At 37.9% G+C, this 27,337-nt stretch overlaps 1 protein-coding gene across 3 annotated transcripts; it reads right to left on the bottom strand.

The window, feature by feature from the left end:
* Positions 1 to 2,706: 2,706 nt before the first annotated feature.
* LOC121529269 lies at positions 2,707 to 22,228 on the bottom strand. 3 transcript variants are annotated; one of them, XM_041817066.1, is made up of 5 exons: positions 22,138 to 22,228; positions 16,222 to 16,422; positions 13,467 to 14,228; positions 9,896 to 10,077; positions 2,707 to 5,875 (listed from the first exon to the last, which is right to left on the bottom strand). In XM_041817066.1, exons 3-5 carry the CDS (start codon positions 14,187 to 14,189, stop codon positions 4,915 to 4,917), a joined length of 1,866 nt encoding a protein of 621 aa, XP_041673000.1. In that variant the 5' UTR covers positions 14,190 to 14,228; positions 16,222 to 16,422; positions 22,138 to 22,228; the 3' UTR covers positions 2,707 to 4,914. The 3 variants fall into 3 exon arrangements, with proteins under 3 accessions (XP_041673000.1, XP_041672999.1, XP_041672998.1); XM_041817065.1 differs by lacking the exon at positions 16,222 to 16,422 and having other exon boundaries at positions 22,138 to 22,220; XM_041817064.1 differs by lacking the exons at positions 16,222 to 16,422; positions 22,138 to 22,228 and adding an exon at positions 15,070 to 15,298.
* Positions 22,229 to 27,337: the final 5,109 nt, after the last annotated feature.

Here is a 27,337-nt window from a genome sequence, read left to right as displayed (position 1 = left end):
AGTGGTTGAATGTAAGGCTTGATTCATTTCTGACTTCTCAGAGAAGCCCAGTGAGCCGGCTCAAATTTGAGTGAATTCAATTTGAAATCCCTCATTCCTGTTCAAAATGGTAAAACGTGGAGAGCTCACTGAAATGAAAGAGTCTGCATTAAAGCACTTCATGATGCTGGATGGTCTCTGAGACAAATATGACAGGTGGTCTAATAAATTTGTTAAGCACTGTATATATATATATATATATATATATATATTTTTTTTTTTTTTTTTCTTTCATTAATTAGAAGTTCAAGGCCTAGCCAGATGTGGTCTTTTATTTTGAAGATTAGGAGTATTTCCTCCTAATTTGATGTTAAAAAGTAGTTAGTAAAAAATAAAAATCAAGAGCTGACTGAAAATGAAAGAGTCCGCATTAAAGCACTTCATGATGCTGGATGGTCTCTGAGGCAAATATGACAGGTGGTCTAATACATTTGTTAAGCACTGTACTTCTAATTTTCAAAATAAAAGAACACATCTGGCAAGCTCGTGAGCTTCTAATTTTGTTCACAAATTATTTTCTTTGTTTATTTTATTATATTTTTTATATAAATGTAAGAGGAAATGTTTCCGTTATCAAATAAAAATAGATTGTGTCTGTTTACACTTTATGTTTGTTTTGTTTTTTAAAATATCTTTTTTTTTCATATGGAGTTGAAAGAAAATATTTCTGATTATTTAAATAATAGACTACATCTGGCTAGTTTTTGAGCTTCTTATTTTGTTCACATTTTATAATACTTTGTTTAGGTTCATGTTCTTATTAAGATTCAGATTAGGAAGAAATTGTCAGGTTCAGGCAAAACTCAAAACGGAGGACCCAAAATGCAGATAAAATAAAAGACTGATTTAATTAACAAACAAAATAACTTACTACAAAACCAAAGTCCATGAAACAAACTAAATCCAAAAAGAAGCACGAAGAAAGATCATGGGGAGAAGCACGAGGAGTAACAGGCACGAGGAAGACATCTAATGAACCAACACAGACACAGGGAGACACAGAGACTAAATACACTGGGAGTGACTGCACTATGAGAGACAGGTGTGGGTAAGGATACACAGGTGAAACTGGTGAGGATAATCAAAGTGGAGGGAAACTCAGGCAGGAAGCAAAACTGGAATCACACACAAGGGAAGGCAACTACAAAATAAAACAGGAAACATGGGGCCTAACACAAGAAGCACACGAGGACTGAATGACAAAACTAAACACTAGAAGCTGAACAAAGGAAACTCAGAACCAAACACAAGGAGGGAAACTAAAACACAGGGAGGAAAACTGAACATAAAACACAGGGAGTAAATCTAAAACATGGAATAACTAAACAAGAAGCACAGGGAAACTAAACATGAAACAGGGAATTAACTAAACATAAAACACAAGGAGTAAAAACTGAACATGAAACAAGGAATAAACTAGACATGAAATACAAGGAGTAACTCAACATAAAACACAGGGAATAACCTAAACATGAAGCACAAAATACACAGAAACACAAGGACTACAAAAAACACCTAAGAACTAAACACCAGAAATATACAAACTAGGAAGCCTAAATACAGAGTAAAACTAAAAACATGGAAATCACAGAACAAGGAAAACACGAGGGATCAAAACTGAACACAGGAAATACACTAGAAAAACTCATAACCTAACAAACCAGAACCTGGATCATGACAGAAATGCTTCCAATTTTCAAAATAAAATAGATTGTGTCTGGTTGCACTGTACATATGTTTTAATTATTTTTTATATTTATTTTTATATTAAATTAAAAGGAAATTAAAAACAAAAAACAAAAAACAAAAAAAAACAAAGGCCACATCTGGCTAGCTCGGGGGCTTCTTATATTGTTAGCATTTTCTTCTTTTCTTTGTTTATTTCTAAATATTTTTTTATTTCTTTGTTTATTTCTATTTTTTATTTCAAATTAAAATTAATTTTAAATTAAAAATTTGATTTTAAAATACATAGTTGAGCTGTATGATTCTTTTGAATGTTTTTTTTCAGGTTAAATTAAGAGGAGTCTGAGACAGAACTGGACTGAGTGATTATATATCCCATCCTCCCTGGTAGCTTCTTTAAATCTCTTGGAGGAGCTGGACAATGTTGCTGGTAGAGGGACGTCTGGGTTGATGTTGGTAGGTAGATGTTGGAGTGGTGGTGGGTTGAAATAAGAGCACAGTTCAGAATCAGGTCAGAGCTGGTTATAGCAGAGCTGAGGTCTCAGATCTCTGCTGCCATCGTGTGTTTAAACAGAATATGACACTCAGGAAGTGAAAGGTCATCAGGTCCTTGCATCTTGTCCCAGGTGCTGATGTGTGAAAAACAACAGTTTAGCTTTTTAAAATATTATTATTATTAGCATATTACGCAGTTATGTTTTTCTTGTCCTTGCTCTTTTTGGTTTAATTATTAATAATCTAGCTGATATTATAAAGTTTGATTAACCACCAAAGAGAGATTGCAGATTTTCTCAAAGGAGAAACTGTAAAGCTTTAAATAAACTCTGTTTGAACTTGAAATGAATGAAGAGTAGTCTGTTACAGAGGAAGGTACGAGGAGTCCCAGGTGGATCTTAAAGGCTTTTATTGATTATAAATTGGAAACAAAATTCTGTACAAGAACACATCCAGTCCCAATACAGTACATTTAAACCCCCTTCACTTTATAAATTTTATCTTGCAGCCTGATGCCACACACACACAATTATTCTCATTAATTCTAACTCAGTACTCCATCATGACAAAGTAAAAACAGAATTTTTCAGATCAATTTAAAAAACAAACAAACAAAAAAAAAAGAAATATCACATAAGAATTAAGACAATTTTTCTGGATCTTTGCTGAGATGTTTCTACTCATTGATTGGAGTCTGCCTGTGTTAAATTAAACTGATCAGACATGATTTAGAGGCTCACACCTCTATAGAAGGCCTCACATCTGACAAAAACAAAAACCAAGCCATGAGGTCAAAGGAGCGGCCTGCAGAGCTCAGAGACAGGACTCTTCAAAGAGCTGGTCATACTAAACCTATTAAACTTAAATGGATCCTACAGGTTAGCAGAATTCATGTATAAAATGACACACTCATATAGTTATATTTATATATGCAGAGTAGTGTATTGCACTCACACGAGCTGATAAAAGAAAATAAAAGTGTTACTGAGAGATGTTTGTTCTTCTCTGGCCTGAGAGAGGTCAGAAAAGTCTTTTTTGAAGTGACCCATTTGTTCCATGAGTTTTAATACTTCCTGAAAGCATCGTGGTATCTGGTTCATATTTGGGAAGAAAGCTTCATGATGACCAAAGTCTATTGTTCCTAGCCTGGCATGCCAGATCTGGAAACCACTCATAGATGGCGTCTGGGAAAGGGTAGAGCCTTTGAAAAAAACTCGGAGGGTGATTGGATGAACGTTCTGTCTGTCACATCTTTAACTGGCCTATCAGAGCAACAAAAATCCTGACATAGCTGCCAGCGAGCTGCACCCGTCCTGAAGGAGTGCCTGTAAACTGTAAACAATTTGAACTTTAATTATTATTATTGGGCGTTTTTTGTACATTCTGGTGGTTTATGAACAGGTTTAAGGCTGGAAACTATCCACTGTATCTGGCAACACTGATTTCAATCGAACCACGCCGGAGTCCACTAGATTTGTGTCCAAAACCAGGTCTACAAGTAGGGCCGGTGCCCGGGCACGGTTTGTTTGCAATCAAATTGACCCATCGACGCGGGAAGTAGGGATGATAGGGTGCCGCACCACATCCTATTTTTTTTCTCTGCAACTGCAGTCGCTCTTTGGACTAGTTTTAACATTCAAGATGGATTCACTGAGGCTCTGCTGTGTGTTATCATTGCTTGTTTCACCATGCTCTGTCCAGGTGTCTGTAATGTTGCGTGACCTGTGGTGACTTTTTACCTTTAACGAGAGTTACAGTAGCCACAGGTAGCTAGATGTGTTTTACCGATCATTGCTAAGACGTCTTTCAGTAACAGTTCTCCACCTCAGAAATTAAGTCATGTGGACTTAATATGAAGGAAGGACAACTTTAGAAATGTCTGCCTCTCTGCACACTTTGGGGAAAAGTGACTAAGAAAAACAGCAGCATGCAAATCTCACCTGTTGTTAGCGCAGAGCTAAAGTTTAGCTAAGCTTTAGCTTTTATATATAAACTCAAAAACTATTATTACCTTATTTTTGTTAAAGCAAAAAGTTACTTGGATTATATAATCAGTTTGTACCAGATCAAATCAATCAAATCAATGATCAGATTAAAACAAACTGAAACGTTCTGTATTTTTATGAATGTTAGTGGATCGAGTCATAGCCTGTGAATAAAGATTTGAATCAAACCATCTTGAGAAGGAGAGATTCACACCCCTAGAAATGTTTTGATAATCAACAATAGTAAATATAACAGAGAGAACATGTCATAACTTTTCATTTACAATAAAAGACTTTTGAGAATATATGATTTTTTTGTATTTTTTAGCTGAAGGCCTGTCTTGCCATTCCCTTTCTTTATTTGTTAAAGCTTGTGAAATGTCTTGTTTCACAACAAAAGTGCTCTAAATTTAACTTGATATTGATTTGACCCTTTTGGCATACAATTTTAAAAAATCCCATAGAATGCTCTACTGTAATCATGCTGTCATTTTATGCATCAAAGGGCTGAATTAAAGAAGTACACAGAAATTTAGAGATTTTATAACATAGTGGTATAAATATATCATGTAGCGCAATATAGACAAACTAAGTCTCAATAATAATGTTGTATTAATGGGCCATATTGCCCAGACCTAGTTTGTCTTTGCCTTCGCGCCTCTGGTTTGTTGAGCCCTCAGGGCCACTGTAGTTTTTACACTACAATGTTCTATCTATCAAAGATTTTCCTCAAGAATTCTAACAGCTGAGAAAGTTCTTCACTTTCATCAACCATGTCTTCATTGCAAGTCATTGCTGTGCCGTCAATTGCCCATGCATATTGCCTGTTAAGGGGCCTGGCCTGCCTAGAAAGTGTTCCTGGTTCTCTACCCAGACAAGCAGCGAGGTGGACGGTTGCTTTGTAACCAAAGACTCTGAGCACCAGAGCCAGGGCAAGAGTGACAACAGAGAATGGGACATCCATTGATTGCCCTTCAGGTTCAAGGATATTGTAGGGAACGACCACTCGGTTTCTCCCTGGTCTACTGTACTTGTCTTGTAGAATCAAAACTTCGTTCCATGCGGGATCTTCTGGTTTCTCCAGAGGGCTCACAGTGATGTTCGGGATCAATGAGTCTCCAGCATCCCTCATTGAGTTCCAGTCTGGTGGCAATCTGGTGGGCTGATGTTTCTTATGATCTCTACAGCAACAGCCACAGCCACATTCACAATCACCATCACAATCTTTACCACACTGACAACCACAGCAGAAGTCCCTGTCCTCGGGTTGTAGGTGTCCTGTAGTGATGCCATATGCTATGTTTGAATCAATAGCACTGTTCCAGGGAGAATACAGGATCACGTCTTGGATTGAGGGCAGAGGGAGCAGATCTCTGGCTCTAGATGGCTGGTTGACTGCTGGGTCTCCTATTGAGCCATGGGCCACAAAGATGACGTCGATGATCTTATGGTCTATGTTGGGTTGTTGCTTTTCTATCTCTTCTTTCATAAATTTAAATAGGTCAATTAGTTTGAAAAATTCAGTTTCATTTTCTTCAACCCATTTATAGACAGCAGAGTCAGTCCCAAAGTATTTCTTGGCAATTTCGATGAACTCCCTCCTTTCCTTAGAGGTCCTGCTGCTGTTTTCAATGCAGAGCTTCAGCGTCTCAAAGTCCTTCAAAATTTGTCTGTAGGTTGAAAAAGAAAATGGGGACATTTTGGTCAAAATTTGTTGAAAATAAAAAAAATAAAAAAATAAAGAACAATGATTTTGTCACAAGTACCCTATTACCAAATAGTGCACTATATAGTGCAGAGTCTCACACAGCATTTTAGGAGACCATGGTGGGCAGACTCTGAGTGGTCCGGGGGCATGCTCCCCAGGAAACTAAACTATACATTTTGAAGTTAAATGCATCAATCTTGTGCACTCTGAGAGCAAAATTAATAAGTTTTATCCTTGAAAACATTCTTGTTTTTTCTTTACATTTGCTTTTAAAGTGATTAAATCAGTTGTTCAGTTTGTTGATTCAAATTTCTGATTTGTCTTGTCGTCTGACCTCCTGATAAAGACAAATGATAAAGATTCTCCTTTCTGAAAATATTATCATAAATATAAGAATATTATGTCCTCCCCCTTCCAGGCATGCATCCATCCATCAGTGGTTTACTGAACCTTGAGTCTACATGGAGAACCACAAATAACACACATGTACATGATTTTCAGTTACACCATGGTGAGGTAGGCTGGGTGGCATCAGAGCTCCTGATTGTATCTGAAAACCCCTGAAAACTGAAAATTTAAGAGCCAGTTTGGAAAACTACAGGTATGAGCAGGGCTGGATTGGGGAGGAAATCCGGCCCTGGCATTTTTGACTCAGACCGGCCCCTCACAGCAAGTCAATATATAACATAATGTTACACACATTCTTTAGTCCCCCTTTCTACATGCAGCTACAAAAAGAAAAAAAAACAAACAAAACTTCAAGCTATGACAGAGTTTGGAGCAGGGGTTCTCAAAGTTGGGGTCTGGACCCCATTGGGGGTCGCGAGACAATGAGATGGGGTCTCCAGATGCCTTAAAAAAACTGTGAACATTTGTTAAATGACACTGTTGCCACCTTACACCAGTTTTGCCAAATGTTAACAGATTTTTGCCACTCAAAACCCATTTTTTTTCTCAATTTTTAACCCTTTCCACCACTTTTTTCTGCATGTTTTTGCCACTTCTTTACCAAATCGTGACACTTTCCACGTATTGTTGGCTCTGTTGTCCCATTATTGCCTCTATTAACCTCTCTTTACCACTTTTTATATCAAATTTCACAATGTGAAAGCCCATTTTTGAAATTTGAACCCATTTCTTCCAATTTATGCCTCAGCTAACCCCTTTTTTGCCTGTTAATATCAATTTTTCATCCCATTTCAACCAAATTTCCATCTATTTTTGGAACTTTTGTGACATTTCTACCACTTTTTGATTCCCTACTACCACTTAATATGCCTTTTCTATCACTTGAACCATTTGCAATTTTTTTGGTTATTTTGGTCATTTTTTATCTAATTTTTGGCAACTTCTGCTACTTTTAAAATCCAATTTCACCACCTTTTCCACTATTTCTTCTTTCTATTTTTAACTTATTTTAATTCTGTTTTTAATAAAAGGATTTACATTTTTGATAGGTCTACTCACAACACAAATGAATTTAAAAGATATTTGTTTCTTTGATAAGTAAATACCACAGCTTAACTTAACAATGAACCATGATTTTTTTCTGCACTTCTACTTTGCAAAGTAAAAAAGTACACCCTTAATTTGAAAAATCTCTGCCTGAATTAATTTTTAAAAATTCACTACAAATGATTACAGAAATGTAATGAAGTAAATTTACTGTAATAATGTCACTTAACACAAATTTGATACTAAAAACTTCATGAAAAGCCCCTCTGCTTTAATAAACATTTGATGGTTCTTTTTATTTCCACTCCCATACATCTCATAGATCAGCACTGAACTGTTCAGCAATCATACCAGCCTTTTTTTTAAACTCATGAACTAAATATAAGTAATCAGGAATGAAATATGCTAAATGGGCTAATATACTGATGTAACTCTGATATAAGAATGATGGCAGACTAACCACAGGTAACATTTTATTCTACTATTAAAATTAAGGGCATTTAATATTAATAAAAATCCTGGCACAGGCCTACCTGTATGTAACTAAGTCTAAATTCAGGACTTTTAGTTATAATTGAGAAATTTCATGGTGAGGGGGTTTTACCATTCTTCAGATCACAGGAGAGCCATTAATCTCAAACTGTTTAAGTCTTCTATATAGAGTGGAATCACAGTCTAATTATGTTTATTAGCCTATATTTTGATACTTCACAGAGCTCACTCAGCCACTGCTTCGTGCTCCTCATGCTCATGATATACCTGTCACACACCTGCCTCTCCTCCTCCACAAGTAGCTGCAGCAGCACCAGACTTTCTACTGCATGGACTGCAGAGTCTTTACAAGTTTTGTGCATCTCAGCAGTTTTTTGTTCTAATTTGACAATTAATTCCGTATCCAATCCAACTGTTTTTGGGATTAGTTTCGTTTTCCTCCAGACACTTTAGTTTCACTTCCTAAGCTGGAGCAGGGTGGGGAGGGGAGGGCGTTAAACAGACCTTTAGGATGCGTGATTTGGCCAGTAAACTGTCATTATAAAGTAAACAGCCAATGGGCCACTGCCCCTGCTTTATGGGCCTGTGCTTAGCAAAAATTAAAAAGAAATAGATCATACCGGCCCCACAGTATGTATGCCATATACTTAGGTAAAGATATACAGATATTCACAGATTTGGACTGTCCGCTTTAATAACTCAGTAGAGGATCATCACATTTACAAAACTTACACCTCTTTTCAATCACTGTACAGTGGACTGCGAGCTACAACATGATTTTTATCAAAACAAAGTTTTTTAATGTAATTTCTATGATTTTTTGTTTACAAAAAAATGTAATTATCTTTAATAACTCCAATATTATACATTTTAGTGACATGAAACTTACATCACACATCAATCATGTCACTACTTTATACTACAAGACTTATTTTTGCAAAAAAGTGTTTAGTGTAATTTTTTAGATTTTAGGAAAAACCATTTTAAAACTAACTAACTAACTAACTAACTAACTAACTAACTAACTAATTAACTAACTAACTAACTAACTAATTAACTAACTAACTAACTAACTAACTAACTAACTAACTAACTAACTAACTAACTAACTAACTAACTAACTAACTAACTAACTAACTAACTAATTAACTAACTAACTAACTAATTAACTAACTAACTAATTAACTAATTAACTAACTAACTAACTAACTAACTACCTAACTAACTAACTAACTAACTAATTAACTAATTAACTAACTAACTAACTAACTAACTAACTATTTCTTGAGTGAACCACTGGGCGGAGTGACACAGTGCAGCAGCCATGTCTGGAGTGTAGTTCCGGCTTTGCATTTAGCTTAAAAACATCTCTGTCTCGTAATGTTCCATATTTATTTCATGACGCCAACTACTCCCATACAATTTGGACAAATACCAATTTTTGTTGCAACTCTAGAAAAGGTCATGCAACATCACATTCTGTGAAACTATTGTGTTTTGGTTTGTTTACAGAAAATGTTTCTAAAAAAGACGGTATTTGTGTAAGATATTGCTTGTGGTTTGTAAACAATCAATTACAAGAAGATGGTATAAACCTGAGCCCCCAAACCTCAAGGAATGGATGGAAACAGTAACAGAAATATACAGAAGGAGCAGATTTTGTTAAGAAGTGGTTCAAATGGACTCACTTTTCTGCAGAAGATGGGGGCCCTATCTTTGACTTTGATGGACTCGTAAAGGACTGTATGATTATTATTTCATCTCAAGCATGCCCCTCTGACTGTTCATTTTGTCTTTGTTTATGTTTTTTGAATTTTTTGAATTTATTTATTTGATCAGGGACAATGCACAAGAAAAAACATTAATCACATACAATGATAATATGTTATGTGCCAGGTTTTAGCAAAAATGCCAGTTTCCACCTGTGCATTGGTGTTTCACCTATGTCTTTATAAATTAAAAAATAAAGGGTATCAAAAAAAAAACAAAAAACAAAAAAAAAAAAAAACACATAACCAAAAAAACAACAACATACCTGTACTCCTGCATGATGTTCTCCAGCTGCTTCTTTAGTGTGCGGCTGATCTTTTCAAGGTCGTCAGCTGTATCTCTCAGAGACTTGCTTGCTTCAGTCTCTTTATTGCCCTTGACCAGGTCTTTCCAATGGTCGACTGCGTCAGGAAGTGAAAATGCCAGTCCAATAACTCCACCTGCAACCTGATAGTGAACGAAATTAATACATTATTCATTTTTAACAGAAAAATTTACCAATCACATCCAGATTTTGATATCAAGAAGTCTCAATTATACTAGCCAGTAGCTGGTGGAAAGGCCTGACATTACATGCAAGCACAATAACATTCACCAACATTTAACTATCTACCAATACTTGACAATCAACAAGATTATTAATTCAAAAAGGGGTGGAAGGGAAGAAGGGTGAGTGATGAAGTAAAGATGTGCTGTTCATGAACGAGGCTGTTCTACCAAACTGCTCTTTATGTAAGCTACAGTAGCTAGCTCCAGTTTGAGTGTCAGTTTCCTTGCCTCTATGCTTTTATCATGATTTAATCCACTGAAAAAGCCAAATATTCAGCTCTACTGAGCTGAGCCAAACGATCTGGATCTCTGAAAAGAGATCAATTTCCTGTTACAACAAGTGAGACTGGATGGACATCAGCTGAGGAAACATGGGTAAGACCAGAACTGAATGTGCTAAACCAAGACAAACTTCACTGAACCAAACCAGACGCTTTGTGGAAACAAACCATACATGAGTGTTGTGACATCAATCGTCCTGGCTTTAGATGGAGCCTTTTAATTTTCTCCTCCCTGCTGCCATTTCTCTCTGAGTTTTGTTTTTTCTTTACCTTTTATTGTTGCCTGAATATTTGACTCCTTTTGGAACACATAAGCAGCTTAAAGGGATTTTTGGGAAATTTGCCCATTGCCATAATTCCTGTAGTGTTTGTGATAGGTTCGTTTCCGTTAGTTGTCGGTGCAAGCGGTTTTTAGATCTCAGGGGCCCAATATACCAGCTGCAAAGCTAACGCTATGGAAGCAGACGGTATTTTCAGATTTCCCTCATCAAACTCATCAAATACACAATCCAACGACTCCAAAACGCTCTCGTGGACATGTTGTGACCTGCACATTCACCACGCTATGAAATAAATATGGAACATTACAAGAAAGAGATGTTTTAAAGTTAAATGCAAAGCTGGAACTACACTCCAGACATGGCTGCTGCACTATGTCACTCCACCCAGTGGTTTACTAGAGAAATAGTTCAGAGTATTTGCTTCATGTGTCGTAATGTTACATAATTATACATCATCATTTCATAGCGTGGTGAATATACAGGTCACAACTTGTCCAAGAGAGTGTTTTGGACTCATTGGATTGTGTATTTGATGAGTTTGATGAGGGAAAGCAAAAAATTCTGTCTGCTTACATAGCGTTAGTTGTGCAGCTGGTAAATCAGTCCACCCATATCTAGAAACAGCTTGCACCGACAACTAAGGGAAACAAACCTATTACTAAGACTATAGGAATTATGGCAGTGGGCGAATTTGCCAAACTGTTGAAGTATCCCTTTAAGAATTGGCAATGTTTCTATTTTTGCTCCTTTAACACTTGGCAAAGACGTGAACAACTCTTCCATAGCTAAGCAACAGAATACAAAATTTCCTCCTATTAATTATTATTATTATTGTTAATTATTATTATTATTATTACAATCATCATCATCATCATCATCATTATTTTATCATTATTATTATCATCATTACTATTATTACTATTATTATCATCATCATTATTATTATTACCATTTTTATCTCCTCTCCACACAGACACATACCAACTGATGGTGACATGATCTTAGTTTCAGGCTTCCTTTCACATCTGAAGGAGGTCTGTCTGTCTGTATAAGGTATTAAATATCTAGCTGAATGAATAGTCTGTTTTCATCTGTAGATTTCCCCTAAATTCACCAAACAAGCTCCTCCTACATTTCAGGTAAAATACTCTTTTTTTTTAAGTGGGGAAGTTCTGTGGTGATGTGTTTTAGTTAATTTTTTATCCTACCCACCTGCAATGCCTTGGCAAATGTATGCAAATTAGCACATTTTAATTAATAAGTGCATGATTTGCATATCAACACAGCAGTTTTGATGACATTTTTGGATACACTTAACTGTATTCACCTGTAGTGTCTCCCTTACAGACAGTACATTAGCCTGTATGCCCATGATGAAGAGCCTTAGCTAAAGCAGGCTTATTACATCAGCTAGTGGCTTGTATTTGTATGTAAGCAAGACACACGTTAACTCTACTTGGTCTTTTCTTTTGTAAAGTCGAGTCCTCTGTTCATCACCACTCACCTCTACACAAGACCAGAAACAGCAGCACAACTGTGATGGGAGAGCTGGAGTCTGCTGCTCAGGGTTGCCAGGTCTGGGTGACAAATCTAGTCCAATGGCTAATAAAAACTTGCCCAAAACCAAGCCCAATGCTGAAATTCAACATAAGCCAGTAAAACCTCTGGCACATCACACATATCGCTTGTTTAAGTCCAGGTGTGTGCTTCTGTACGTCTATGTGCAGAGTGGCACAGTCAGTCTTTGGTTGTGTGCCATGTTCTTTGTTTTCCTGCTTCTCTGCTGGTTGATTTAGTATTTGAGGGTAAAAAAATAGTTTATTCTGCTTTGGATATTAAATACACATACACAAGACGTCATAAATTGGTCTGCTCAGCTCATGGACAAAAAAATCTACCTGCCACAGTGTGTAAATGTAGCCAAATTCTGCGGGAAAACTGTGGACCTGGCAACCCTGCTGCTGTCTGTGTGTTCACAGCAGCTGCGGGAGAAGGGAGGGGGAGGGGTGGAGGGGCACAGAGGGCATTTGAATTCATCATCTCCCGACCTGCTATTTGGAGTTTTTCTAAATCTATGTTTCTTTGACGGGAAAGCTGTGCGCAAACAGGAATATTCAGTATAAATTATATATATGTAGAGAGATATAGAGATTCTTTTAGTTAAAGAAAAAAAAAGTCCCAGAAAAAGGACGCTTTCTCTTGTGGAAGAAAAATGGCAGGTGCTCAGGCCTGCTGAGGAGCCATAGTAGCAGACTTTTTAATTTATTGATCATATCAGTGATTGGTTGAATAAAATGCCCATACGATTATTGGCAAAATGCCAAATATCGGCACCCATAGTTGGCTGAACGTATTATCAGTTGACCCCTACTATCCACACAGACTCAGTGCTGTGATTGCAGCCAGAGGTGTATCTACTAAATACTGACTTAAAGGGGGTAAATATTTATGCTGCCACTTATTTTACGACACATTTTATTTAATTGCCTTTACTATATAGAAATCTGTTTTCATTTTGACATTAAAGAGGTTTTTCTGTAATTTTTTGGTCAAAAACTAAATTTTATTGACCATGATTCATTTATAAAACCAATAAAAGTAAAAACTTCCAAGAAAGTGAAAACTTTTTATCGGCAGATTCTCATCTGCCTCTGTTTCTCTCTGCCTTGGTGAACATTAATTCAAGTTCCTGAGTTTCAGCCATTTTTTTATGTTTTAATCTTACCTTGGCACCTCCTTTAAAGGTTGTTTTCAGCCCAGCTTTAATGACTTTTTTCAGCAGTTGTTCTCTTCCCTTGGCAAACAGAAATTGAGCTCCCTTCCCATTAGCTGTCAGGCTGAAAAATGCTAAAACACCAGCAATTCCAGTCATCTGATTAGGATCAGTTATGATAGAGCGCCGTCTGTGAGACAGGTAGGTTTGTCCTTGGGACATGAAGAGGGTTTGGGTTGGAACACTCCATCCACTCCGTCGTGCCATGGCTCCCATGATTTCACTCATGATGCGATATTCCAGGTCATCAGCGTCTTTAAAGGTCGCCTCCTGCTGCAATTCTTGCTTCAGTTGATCATACAGTCTCTGAATATTCTTTGTTAATTCATTGCACTTCTCCTCTATACTCTTGGCCTGATTCATGGTATCACTTGACGAGAGGTGCTCAACAAACATGGTAATCAAAGACATGCTTAAACCTACACCTGTATACACTCCTCCTACTACACCTAAGAATGGAGCAGCTAAGCCGCCGGTAAACAGAGTGGCCACGCCAGCTCCGACAAGACATACCGATCCAACCACTGATAATGAGGAGCCAATAGCTTGAAAACCGTTAGATTTCTCCCTGATTGACTCGAGCTCCTTTGCAAGCTTCCTCAGCTTCTCTGCACACTCCTCCCTCTGCTTCATCCAGGAGTACATTTGCTCCAGCAACTGGTCTGCAGTGGACATGGTGGAGGTTTTTGTGTCCTGCTGATCTTCACAGAAAGTCTGGAGGAGAAAAGCATAGATGGGATTAAATAACAATTATCATCTTTGAAACAAGTGAGCCAACTCCATACCCTATTGATGACAGTTTAAACAAACAATAGACATTATGTCATAAGAGTTGTCATCTTAATGGTGGACTATCTACTGAATGGGAAGTGACAGTAGCCACTAGCATTAGGACCCAGCCAAAGGCTAATACCAGGGAAAGTGCAGATTTAGCAAATTTGAAACTGCATAAAGTTGGTCTGGTAAAGCCAAAAGGCAAATCTATTACTGACAAACTCAGTTTCAGCCTCCTGATCTCTTGCTATTTTTTAGACATGGTCCTGCCTGTTTCATCTGAAGTGGTTTCATACACAGTCTGAACGACAGCATCAGTTTAATCATGGACAACAGTTTTTGGCTGACTGATGAGGAGCCCTACACATGGGTCTGAATGTGTCTGGCTTAGGTTGGCCACATACTATAGGATTTAAGCCTGATTTGAGGCCAGATTGACCTCCCCCAGTGACCGTGGGGGCACATCCTGAGTGGAGCCTTGTCTCAAATGATAATTTGTCTGAAAAATCCTCAAGCATTTGGTGTCAACATGATTGTTTTTCTGCTCCAATGCTTCATATCCTCCAAGATCCCAAATTGTTAATATCAAATATGTTTCATATTTACAATTCTAGGTCATAGTGCCTCTGACGAAGTACCCACAACAACCAATGAGAGCGAGCAGACAGGGTAACGTCATCAGCCAGATCATGCATACTTTCAACCATAAACACAACTGTAGCTTCATTCCAGCCAGGATTTCATCCTGACCCTTTCTCTTGTTTTATGATTTTTGCTGTACCTTTAACGCATGACAGGGCACTCTGTTGTGAGAGGAAAGCATGAGGGTATCAGCAGACATCTGTGTTTGTTTATTTTTCCTGAGGTCACATGATCACGCAGGGTCATTGGCAGGTTAGCAGGTGTGTGGTCTCCAATGATCTGACAGTCTGGCTGAGTTGACCATTTGAAATTGTCCTGTGACCCCCCCCCCATGTTTTAAAAATGGTTTCAGATTTAAAAAATCTACCAGTGTGTGGCCGGCCTAAGACAGGAAGAAAACTGGAGTCACACACACAGGAGAAAGCAACTACAAAATAAAACAGAAAACAAGGACAACAACACGGACACATGCAAACACAGGAGAAGATCCAGATCACAAAATAACATGATTTCAAAAATAACTAACACACAAGAAATAATGAACACAGATGTTAACCTAACACTAGAAACATTACAGGCTGAAATAACAATGGCACACAATACACAAAAACACAGGGGATACAAGAAACACCAAAGAAACTGAGAAACTAAAATCATGGTTTGTGATTACTGAACAGTGAGTGACACTTTTCAAAATGCAGGGTAAGATTTTTACAGAGGAGGATGAAATTGGAAAAGCTGTGTAAAAAATTCCTTGCTCTGTTGTAGTGATTATTTGTTTGATAATAAATTAATATTACCAATTAACGTCATAGAAAAATAGGGCACCACCACTTATGCGGATTGGTTATTTAGTAACCAATAAAATATTGTAATTATTAATAAATCAAAACTTTTAATTAATTAACAAGAACATTAACTGTAAATCAATCTCATTTCTAAAGTAATGAATCGTGGTAACAGTGACTTTATTCCTCAGCTTAATAAGAAATGATTTCCTATACAACTACTGTCTTTTGAAGATTTAATATAAAATCACAAAATAACACATTAATTATGGGTTACATGACTATATGAATGAAAAATGAATAAACAGAACATGACTTAATGTGGTAAGAAAGACAGAATGCTAACTTAGTTGGTGAAAAGAGGATTATGATAATCAAAACAGGAAAATTAACAGGGTAAAATTTGGAGTGTAAATTTGGAAAGGCAACTAAGATCTGAATTAAGTTCTGATTCTTTTGATTTTGTAGACATCATCACCAGTGAAGAGTACATTGGATCATACTTTGTTTGCTGAGTGAGAGGGACAGTGAGGATAGGGCCCATCTGAAGGGGTAGCGCCCAGGCTGCCGAAGATCCGGACTCGGGGCCAAACCGAACTAAGTTCTGGGTCGGTCCTTGTGCTGAGTCGGCCGGTGGTTTTGTAACGGCACCGCGTGGGTCACTCCCGAGACAGCCGAAGGAGGTCCACAGGCTCTGGGATGGTCTCTCATTCAAAAAAAAAAAACAACTTAATTCGTCCAGTTGATGCCAATGAATATCTCAAAACATTGACATCACGTGACTGTGGCTCACAGTGATGAAGTGCAGAGAAAGAAAAAAAAAGAAGACTGCTTTACAAAAAGTTAGCGCAAAGCTATGAAAAGGTTAGAAAAAGTCTTGTGCTGGAAAATTAGCTTTCTAAGTCTGATTGGTTTATCAGACTTGGCACAGCGCTTGGTTGGTGAGCATAGTAGATGGAAACAGGACTCCTGTCGAACCCGCCTGGACCGGACTGAACTCTTGTGAGTTCTGTAGTTAGCCTTATACGAGAGGGAAGGGTCTCGGTTGTTAAGCCCTCCTAGAGGTCAATAATCCCCCCTCCACCAGATTATCAAGTTAATCAGATAATGTAGACATGACATAACATAGTTTGAAAAACTCTAGAATAATATCAATAAACTGTAACACAACAAATATTAGAAACATAGCTAATTGGTTATAAACACAATTATACATGAAAAAGCTGTCTCTGCATATGGGTGTGACTGAACTTGACCACAAGGTTGAAATCAGAGGGGTCAGTGTTGAATTCCGCAATCAAAATCTAATAAAATCAACATCATAAAGGGGTCATGAAGGAATTAATTGTGTTACTTATGAACAGACTCAAACAAATATGAGCATTTCTGGGTGAAAAACCTGATTCTTAAGACAATTATGAAGCTTTTCAAGTCCTCCATAGTCTTGGTCTGTCAGAGCAATTTTTCAAAGGTGAGAGTTTTATGGCTTTTGGTGGACGAAGAGGCTTGGGCTGAAAGGTTGATCAGCCAATCAGAGATTTAGATATTAAGGTGTTGAATCTCTCTGGGAATCTGGCGTATATTCAAGATGTCTCTCTTAGCGCCGCACTGTCTGGAAAACTCTTGTTTGTTCCAACATGGTTCCTCAATAACTAATGGACAGTTGACAGGCATGGGGAGAGAATTTCCATTTTATTTTGAAGGGTTTGATGGAAGTACTGTCTTTAGCATTGAGTTAACTTAGCTTTGGCTGCCGTACCGGAGAATACGGCTAGTTTAAAGCAGCTTTTCTGACCTCATTTAACATCGCAGCCTCGATCTTTGACTCACTGTGGACTTAGAAAAGAAAGTCGTAAGTTAAAATAGACTTTTAAACGGTTGTTTATGCTGTTGTAAGAGGAAGAGCTGCAGCGCTGGACTCTGAGACCAGCCAAAGCAGCACTTAGCTTGTGTTAAAGCCCCAGGCAGACTGACAGAGACAGCACACTGACTTAGATGTGGTACAGCCATCAGACTTTGAGAAGACAAAAACACATTTTTTTGCCTGCTAACTGTGCCTTGTTACAGCAGCAAGAGTCCCTGACATTCAGTTAGTTACCTGGCTACGTGTAATGCTAGAGCTAAGCGTGCTATTGACGAGACTCAGCCTGAGCTGTGTGTCACAACTCACTCTCTCTGCCAGCGGTGGGAGCGTATATGCCTCACGCGTGCATCACAGCACAACATAGGCATTTAAACCGGTGATGATGGTGTTGCAGAAATCCATTCCGTGGCAAAAATTTTACCGGTGACGGTATTAGTACTGGTTTACTGACCCACCTTTAACCAACAGTGCCATCTAATGTCCACTGTCAGTCACACACACATATCCACGTGACCAAACCCCTGTGTGATCATGTCTAACATGTTTAGATGGTCAGCTCTGTTGTTTCATGTTTAACTTTGAGGCAGTTTAATTGATGTTATATTATTCTAAAATTTTTTAACCATTTATGCTATTCCTACCGCTCTTATTGAATTACTAATTTGATGAAGTGTGGTTCATACAGTGACATTTGATCTCTAAGGCTCAGATGGAGTTGGCCCTCCCTCTTTCCTTTTAAGACATCAGGTATGAGAACCCAAGTCTTCAGTGCAGTGTTCAGTTTAGTCTTCTTCAGTATTCTTTTCAGCTCTCTTTTCGTTAGTTCTCCTTGCTTTTCTTTATCTTTTGTCTTAAGTTATCTAAGTCATTTTTTTTAGACTTCTCTGTGAAATATGTTTCCTTTCTTTGTTTCTTACAAGTCTGAGCCAGGTTCAATACTTTAACTGACCTGTGAAGTCTTAGTTATCCTTAATTTTGATCCAGCACAAATTCTATCGTTTTTATAGCTTTCGCGCTATTTGTTGCAGCAGACAGAGGTTTTTTTTTTCTCTTCCTTGCATGTCCAGACTTCTATCACTGATTCTTCCAATAACTCAAAGTGATGTCGGCTGTCCTGAGACATTATTTTGAGTTGACAAATCAAGAACTGTGTTTTTTTTTTTAACGAGTGGAGCCCATCAGAATTTGTGAAAAGGACACATCTCGTCGTGTTCGTCAGACTGTCTTCTCAGAGAGACCCATTTTGGCGGCGTTGCAGAACATCCAACTCAGCCAATCAAAGGGCTGACCTGGCTGGTACCAACGGTAGCTCCGGGCTTTCAGCACCTCACCTAGACAGTTCATCTCCTCATCCTTCTTCTACGGCAAACAATACGATTCTGATCCAACCCTTCAAGGATGATGGTGTCTCCATCAGTTCCAATAAAACAGTTTATTAAAGTGGTAGTGAACACTAACTTTTTTTCAACTGTACACTGAGGTATCTGACTGAACTATAATAAAACACATCAGTGTTGGTGTTATAGCTGAAATTTGCCCCACACTGACAAAAATCTGTATTTTACTGCTTTTAATTAGTTCAAACAGACATCTGCCTTGAAAAATCTTTTCTGAAAAGCTGGGGCTTATGTGACGTCCATCAGTAGGTTTCTACATCACAAACTCTATATAAAAGGTAGAGCATTACCACCTCTAACTGACTTTACCATTCAGAGACCACTCCCATCCTCTCCTGCCTGCACCTGCACTGTCTCGGCTCTGAGAGCTCCGGCTATAGTAACACCGCTGCTGGAGCCAATGGACCGAACAGGTAGTGCTCAGAACCACCACGGTCCACCACCACACTACAGCCTCAGGGGGCCTCTAGAGGGGAAAACTCCTCCACTTTAAAAGATCGCTATGAGGCAGCAGTGCTGTGGGACTCTGTGTGTCTCACTGATAAGGGGACATCATTATCTCTCCCGCCTCATCTGGAAAGCCCCGTCCTTTTCCCCTCCCTCCTCTCAGAGCCAAACTGCCCACTTTCTGTGCATTTTTTGAACCAAGGAGGTGGGCAGAGTTAGCTCTGAGCTGGGGGGTTCACTTACACTGTAACTAATTCCGATTTATTTTTCAAAATTTACATATCAACTTCTATACTGTTTAACTCATTATCCTTTTCTTTAATTTCAAATAATCATCCTCCATCAAACTAGATCAGCATCATCTTTTATTACAACATTTAGTCATTTCCTGTTTTATTTACTCAATTATACTCATATCAGCTAGGTGATATTTATATTTTATTTCTGTGATTTAATAATAAATCTTCAGAACATCAGTTGTCCAAAAATCATTAAGTCGTGAAGTGGAGTCACTGTCACGAGGACTCATAACTTGATATATGAGATTAATTCAATAGTTGAATTAATCAATTATTTTTTTAGATTAATTAACAAAAACAATTCTTTTATTCATTATTAAATAACCAATCAGCGTAAGTGGTGGAAAAATCCTTCCTAATTAGGCACAGGGTTACTTTAAAGTGAAAACCCGGCACAAAGCTAATTCCCCCCACATCAGAAATTTGAAAAATGCACAAAAAGTGAGCAATTTGGTACTGAGAGGTGGGAGGGGACAAGGATGGGGTTTTCCAGAAGATGCAAGAGCGACAGTGACATCTCCTTGCCAGAAACACAGTGACACAGAGTCCTGCAGCTGGTGATGGGAATACTGTCTCTTTTCAGTGATCTGGCTTATTTGGCTCGGCTCGGCAAAAGAGTCGACTCTTTTGGCTCTTCATTCAGGTACCGGTCTGGCTTCAATGAAGATGCCATAGTACCCAGAGAGAACCCACATGTGCACGGGGCCCAGAGGCCCAGGAAGCAAACTAGCCCCTGCGCCACCATGCCTCCCACAAGTCTTGAAAGTCAAATCAAACATTTTTTGTGAAAACTCTTGCTACTTTGGCCCAATGAGAGAGCAGAAATGTATTAAAGGGGACATATTTTGCCCTTCAAGACAAGTTTATATTGGTCTCAAAGGTCCCCAAAACATACCTGTGACGTTTATTGCTGAAAAACACTCCAATATAGGATTCTTGCAGGTAATGGATGTCACTCTCCTAATGTTTCAGGTACTTCCATCCAAAGTTAAGGACATGACTGGGATTTGAACCATCAATCTTCCAGTCAAAAGCCAGTAAGGTAACCCACTGAGCTAAACTGGAAGGAGGACAGTCAATAGTCAAAATATCCTTTTTAACATTTATTCAGGCATGACAGGCCCCAATGGACACGTTTTGACACATAGGTCATCACTGGATGCCTGTGTTGGAGTGTAGAGGGAGAGCCACTCAGAAAGTAACGGCTGCTGTTGCATCAAGTGTTTTTTTGAATCCACTCAGGGACCTATGGGATGTTGTTACGAATGTGCATGTGCACAGTAGGCTTAATGCAATAAAAATACATTGATCCAATGACAGAATTTAATTTGGTGTACAGCTGTCAGTTTAGATAAAAAAATATACAGTGCTTAACAAACTTATTAGACCACCCTAACCCTAACCAAAGTAAGGTTTATGCCACAGCTGCCCTAAATTAACAGCATTGGTAATTACCAAAATCATTTTTTATGTTTCTGCAATGGTTAATACACCAATATGTAGAAGCTCTTTAACCCAAATGATATTTTTAATGCTAAAATATAAATATTATTGTTATCCATGAATTTTCAAATTTACTGATTTACAAAAAACTAAAAACAACAGTAAAGCCGTCAATATTTCTTGATTAATATGTCAAATTATAGTTATTTACTTAAATTCCTGAATAGGAAAATGAGTTTTAGTGGTTGAATGTTATGCTTGATTCATTTCTGACTTCTCAAAGAAGCCCAGTGAGCCGGCTCAAATTTGGGTGAATTCAGTTTGAAATTCCTCATTCCTTTTCAAAATGGTAAAATGTGGAGAGCTCACTGAAAATGAAAGAGTCCACATTAAAGCACTTTATGATGCTGGATGGTCTCTGAGACAAATATGACAGGTGGTCTAATAAATACCACGGATAAGAATATTTCCTGCTCATTTTTTTCCTTTATCATAGCGGGGTGCATCAGAAAGTCATTCCAGTTATTGTCATGGTAATGTAGGATGTTGTCTGACCGTTTACAAAGGAAAATAATTCCCCAAAGGTGTTTATTCTGCTCACGTTTCTGCTCTCACTGTGGGTCGTACAACTAAAATATCAAACATGATCGACATTGTCTGTGATGATTAAAAATCACCATTGGACTTCAAGTCATATTAATCTCATGTGAATAGAGCATTACTTAAACAACAGACCTAGAATGTTGTTAAATATAGTTTAAAGTTCACCAGCAGACAAATAGAAATGAGAAAAAATCAGCATGCTAAACTGAGGCTTTTATCTTATAATCTTGTTATACTGTCTCTTTATTCATTAAGTATATTAAATGTGAACGTGTGTATTCAGATAAAGTGTTTGAGGATGATCTGATAAATCAAAGGATTTTATAGCATCAAAAACATATAGAGAAAGAAAGTAATGTTCCTTACCTTTTAATGAAAGCCTTTTGTGTTGTAAAGCTTTGGTAGAATCTGCCGCCAAACACACTTTCTGCTGGTCAGATCCAGAGTAAGCTCTGTCTGTGAATGATTCCGTTATCTGAGATTCTTGCCTTTTTATTTGGGCTGTGTTTTTTTGTTTGTTTGTTTGTTTGTTTGTTTGTTTATTTTGCACCTCATTCCACGTGACTTCTTGTAAGCAGGCAGCTTCCCAGGAAACAGATACTTTCACTTTCTCCAACAACCAGGGACATGCACAGAGATTTTGGGGGGGCAGGGGCTCAAGTGAGAAAAAGGACACTTCTCTTAATCTATTCCTAAAAACGTTTAAACAAGTGAATTATATTAGCCCACTTCTGACTTAACCCCTTAACGCCTGTTGTCGCATATTTGATACATACTTTTATGTAATATCAATATGATCAATAAATTACTCATAAAAACTTATGAATACAATCTGATAAATGATAAAAATGCCCTCAAGTGGATTATCAGTTGCCAAAAACACCTAATGAATACAATGAGATACTAAAAATATAATTGTTAAATTTTACGGAAATCTGGATTTTTTAAAATTTCAGTAGAAAGTTAAATGAACATTTCAGTTCCAAAAAATTAGAAGTTTCTGGCTATTATTTGTGTTTTTGGGCCTTAAGGGGTTAATAACCAGTTTGTTTTAGTACCCTCACATTTAGTTGATGAATACTTAACAGATTTCTACATAATAAATCTGATCACACAAAAACAATGTCACCACAAAATTATTGACAAAATGGAAATGGCATTTTGCTGCAGACATGACTAAAATGTAAATGATTTGAGCTTCTATAGCAAAGCAACAGAATACAGAATACAGAATTTCCTTATATTAATGATCTATTATTATTATCAGTATTATTATCATTATTATTATTCCCTGTCCACACAAGCACATACCAACTGATGGTGACACAATCTTAGTTTTAGTGCATCTTTTACATTTGAAGGAGGGCTGTCTGTCTATCAGGTATTAATATTAAATATCTAGTAGAATGAATAGTTTTTAGATGAGAAGCCTACAAACAAAATGATGCAGTAGCTGTTTCAGACAGGACTCTACAGGTTAAAACACTGTGTTTTCATGTTATGGTCAATTTAGAGATTTTGGTCTATTTTGGATCCATGACTTTTTCACTCTAAAAGCAAGAAAACTTCCAAAAATACACAGTTAGTGTGTTTATTTTCCTTCTACATATTTAAACATTTCAGTTAAAACACTGTCTTGTAAATAACGGGAAGTTCGATGGTGATATGTTTTAGTTAATTTTTTTTCCTATTCACCTGCAATGCCTTGGCAAATGTATGCAAATTAGTGCTTGTTGATTAAATAGCGAATAATTAGCATAACTAGAAACACAGTGCTACAGTTTGTCAGGGTGGGGAACTGTGTTTCTGGGACATTAATGAGCAGTACAGGGGCTCCACAAGGGACCGTCCTGGCTCCATTCCTGTTCACACTGTATACATCAGACTTCAAATACAGCACTGAGTCCTGCCACATCCAGAAATACTCTGATGACACTGCTATCGTGGCGTGTATCAGAAATGGACAAGAAGCCGAATACAGGGATCTGATCAGTGCCTTCAGTGACTGGAGTCACAAAAACTGTCTCCTACTCAACACCTCAAAGACAAAGGAAATGATCATAGATTTCTGCAGATCCAAACCCCCTCTTCAACCAGTGAACACTGGTGGCGTGGACATCAAGGTGGTGACATCGTATAAATATTTAGGTACACCTGGATAATAAGTTGGACTGGTCTAAAAATGTAGACTTCATCTACAAAAAGGGGCAGAGCCGCCTCTTTTGCCTGAGAAGCCTCCGATCAATAGACATCTGCAGTAAGATGCTGCAGATGTTTAATCAGTCTGTGGTGGCAAGTGTTCTGTTTTATGCTGCAGTCTGCTGGGGAGGCAGAGTAAAACACAAGGATGCAAGGCGTCTGAACAAACTGGTGACAAAAGCTGGCTCTGTGGTCGGAATCAAGCTGAACTCATTGGAGGATGAGGTGGAGAGACGCACACTGAGGAAGGTGGAGGCCATTCTGAGGAACATGGATCATCCACTTAATATCTCCCTAAATGACCAAAAAACAACGGTGGTGGACGGCTCGTCTCTCTTTTTGCTGCAGGACTGAAAGATTTAGAAGATCTTTCATACCATCAGCAATTACACTATATAATTCTACCATAAACAGATGAGACTCCAGACAAATTAATTTCCCTTCAGGGATAAGTAAAGTTATTGTATTGTATCAGTGCAGCAATTTTGATGACGAACTGTGTTCACCTGTAGTGTCTCCCTTTAAGTACGGTACATTAGCCTGTATGCCCATGATAAAGTGCCTTAGCTAAAGCAAACTTATGACATCAGTTAGCAGCTCTATGTGTACGTTAGCATGATACACGTTAACTGTACTACTGGTGTTGTCTTTTGTAAACTCGAGTCCTCTGTTCATCACTCACCTCCATACAAGACCAGAAACAGCAGCAGGCTGTGATGGGAGAGCTAACAGGGCTCTTTAACAGGGCTCTGTAAAATTAGGTAATTTAAAAGGAACCCTGCACGATCAGACAAGTTCATCTTCTTGGATAGATATTTGTATGTCTCAAATGTACATTAAACTAAAATCCTCACTAAATATATACACATATCTGTATGTGTATATATCCCACATATCTGCATTTTGAGTACATTTCAGCTCATAAACTCACCAGGAGACCGCCATGTTTTCATCCGCGTCGCGGAGTATGACGTCACAGTTCTGCTGCGCTCCTCTCTGTTGCTAAGCAGTAACCGTTTTCAGACGTTTTTTCTGCTTGCAGCTGTTGCTGCCATAAGTTTGCTGCGTGTTGGTCTTGTCTCCCTGCTGTCAAAGCTCTGTCATTCCAACAAAGTTTAACCTCAGTTAACCTCCGTCAAATGACTACATTGAGTGTATAGAGGAAGCGTGCTGGGAACTTTTCATAATAAAAGTGCTATGTACATAGAATGGAGTTTCTCGAAAGAAATGTTAAAGCGGACTTTTACTTTGAAAGGCGCAAACCGGAAGTCCTTTTCGTATTGTGTTTATCTTTACCTGAACCGTGTGGAAACAGAAAGCTTCATAAAGAAGAGAAGTTCGGGGAACAATTTTGTTAAACAGACGCATTTTAGCTCGTGGCCTTCATGTAGTTCATCAAGAAACAGATTTCAAACATTTTCTACCCATGTGGACGTGAATATTTGCTACAACAAGGTAAATATGGCTCTGTATTTATAATTTTCCTGTCTAGATGGACAGATAACCACTCGCAGTGCAAATATAATATAGAAGAGACCTCTAATTTTAAAATCCTCCGTGCATGAGACGTTCTGCATTTCGGAGATCAGCCCTAACCCTGGCTGCCAGTCTGAAACAGGTTATTGCAGAGGATCACCGCGGAACTGTGACGTCACAGCGCCAGCGCGGACCAAACGGGACCAAAACACGGCAGTTTCCTGGTGAATTAATAAAATAAAAACTCAATATAAACGCAAATGACTCAAAACGCAGATATCTTGTGAGTTTTTTAGTTCAATATGTATATGAGAGATACAAATATCTAGCCAACAAGATGAACTTGTCTGATCATGCAGGGTTCCTTTTAACACTTAGGCAACTAGTAAGAAGATAGAAGGGGAAGCCGGGCAACCTTGCCTTATACCTTTATTACCCCTGCCAAGGAGGTCATGTGATCAGGTGGGTTTGTTTGTTTGGTTTTTTTTTGTTCGTTAGCAACATAACTCAAAAAGTCATGAACGGATTTTGATTAAATTTTCAGAAAATGTCAGAAATGACCTAAGGAAGAACTGATTAGATTTTGGGACTGATCTGGATCACCATCCAGATCCAGGAATTTTTTTAAAGGATTCTGTATTATTGGGAGATAGGGCTAATGGCGGAGGTCTGCACTGTTACCACTTTACACCAGGAGATGGCGGGCATGAGTAACTTATTCAAAGTTTTGGAGTTGATAGAGTTTCATAGACGCATGCCCGGTCGAGGAGACGAGTCAGAGCATAACAGAGAGAAAGACAGCGAATTGTAGCGAGAATACTTACAATGCTGGGAGGAATAGAGGAATATTCACCCTCTGCCATGACTTCCACATGTAGCAAAACCAATGCTTTGCCTCACAGTGTCTCCACCCCACCCTGGAGGGAGTAATCAGCGAATTAGATTTTGGGAGTGATCCGGATCACCGTCTGGATCCAGGAATGTTTTTAAAGGATTCTGTACTATTGGGAGATAGGGCTGATGGTGGAGGTCTGCGCTCTCTGAATGCTTTTCTAGTTTATATTAAATCTTTGTTTTAAGAGTTTCACAGAGCTGTTGTTATTCTTGTAAAGTGTTTTAACAGCTTTTGTAAAAAAGTTTCCAAATTCAGAGAAAGAAAGGGTATCAAAAATAAATTTATGGCTGTATAAAAAGCTTTCTGAAAATCCAGGAAAAGTATTATGGGATCACCAGGAATTACATCACTGTAATCAATCAAATCTAAAACTAATCCGATATTATTTGAAATGTGGCGTCCTGGCATGAATCCACTTTGAGATTTATGAATAATGTCACTTAGCCCACTTTTCAGTCGTTTAGCCAGAATAGCAGCAAGTTTTTGTAGTCATTTTTACATAAAGTAATTCCCCGCCAGTTGTCAGTAAGTAGTAGATCCTTGTTGGGTATTGGAATCAGGGTAGTTAGACCTTGCTTCATAGAATGAGGCAGTTCTTTAATGATGGATTTATTGTAGACTGCAAGTAGAAATTGTGAAATTTCTGTAGAAAATGTTTGATAAAATTCTGAGGTAAGGCCATCATTTCCAATTTGTTAGGTTTAAGATTATTAATAGCCCATTTTATTTCTTTAACTGATAAAGTTTCATCACATTCTATCTTAAGGTCATCACTTGCACATTTTTCAGATGATTAAGTATACAAGAGCTATCACTACATGCATCTTTATAAAGATTTGCATAAAAGTTAGATACAAAATTAGTTACCAAATCATCTATTTTCAATTTAGACGACAAATTCATCTCTGCATTTCTCCTCCATATTAAAGAATAACTTACTATTTTTTCCCCATCTTCAATCCACTTCAGTCTTGAACATAAAAAAGCGGCCTTGAC

Source organism: Cheilinus undulatus, linkage group 21 (genome assembly GCF_018320785.1).
Source record: "Cheilinus undulatus linkage group 21, ASM1832078v1, whole genome shotgun sequence".
Classification (NCBI taxonomy): Eukaryota; Metazoa; Chordata; class Actinopteri; order Labriformes; family Labridae; genus Cheilinus; species Cheilinus undulatus.
The sequence above is the reverse complement of the archived record's forward strand: the minus strand, read 5'-3'. Positions and strand labels throughout refer to the sequence as shown.

Coding starts and splice junctions, on each gene's coding strand:
- LOC121529269 (XM_041817064.1), bottom strand. CDS start 15,129: ATGTCTGCTGATACCCTCATGCTTTCCTCTCACAACAGAGTGCCCTGT. Junction 10,078..13,466: donor CCTTTAAAGGAGGTGCCAAG/GTAAGATTAAAA, acceptor GTTCACTATCAG/GTTGCAGGTGGAGTTATTGG. Junction 5,876..9,895: donor AACATCATGCAGGAGTACAG/GTATGTTGTTGT, acceptor TTCAACCTACAG/ACAAATTTTGAAGGACTTTG.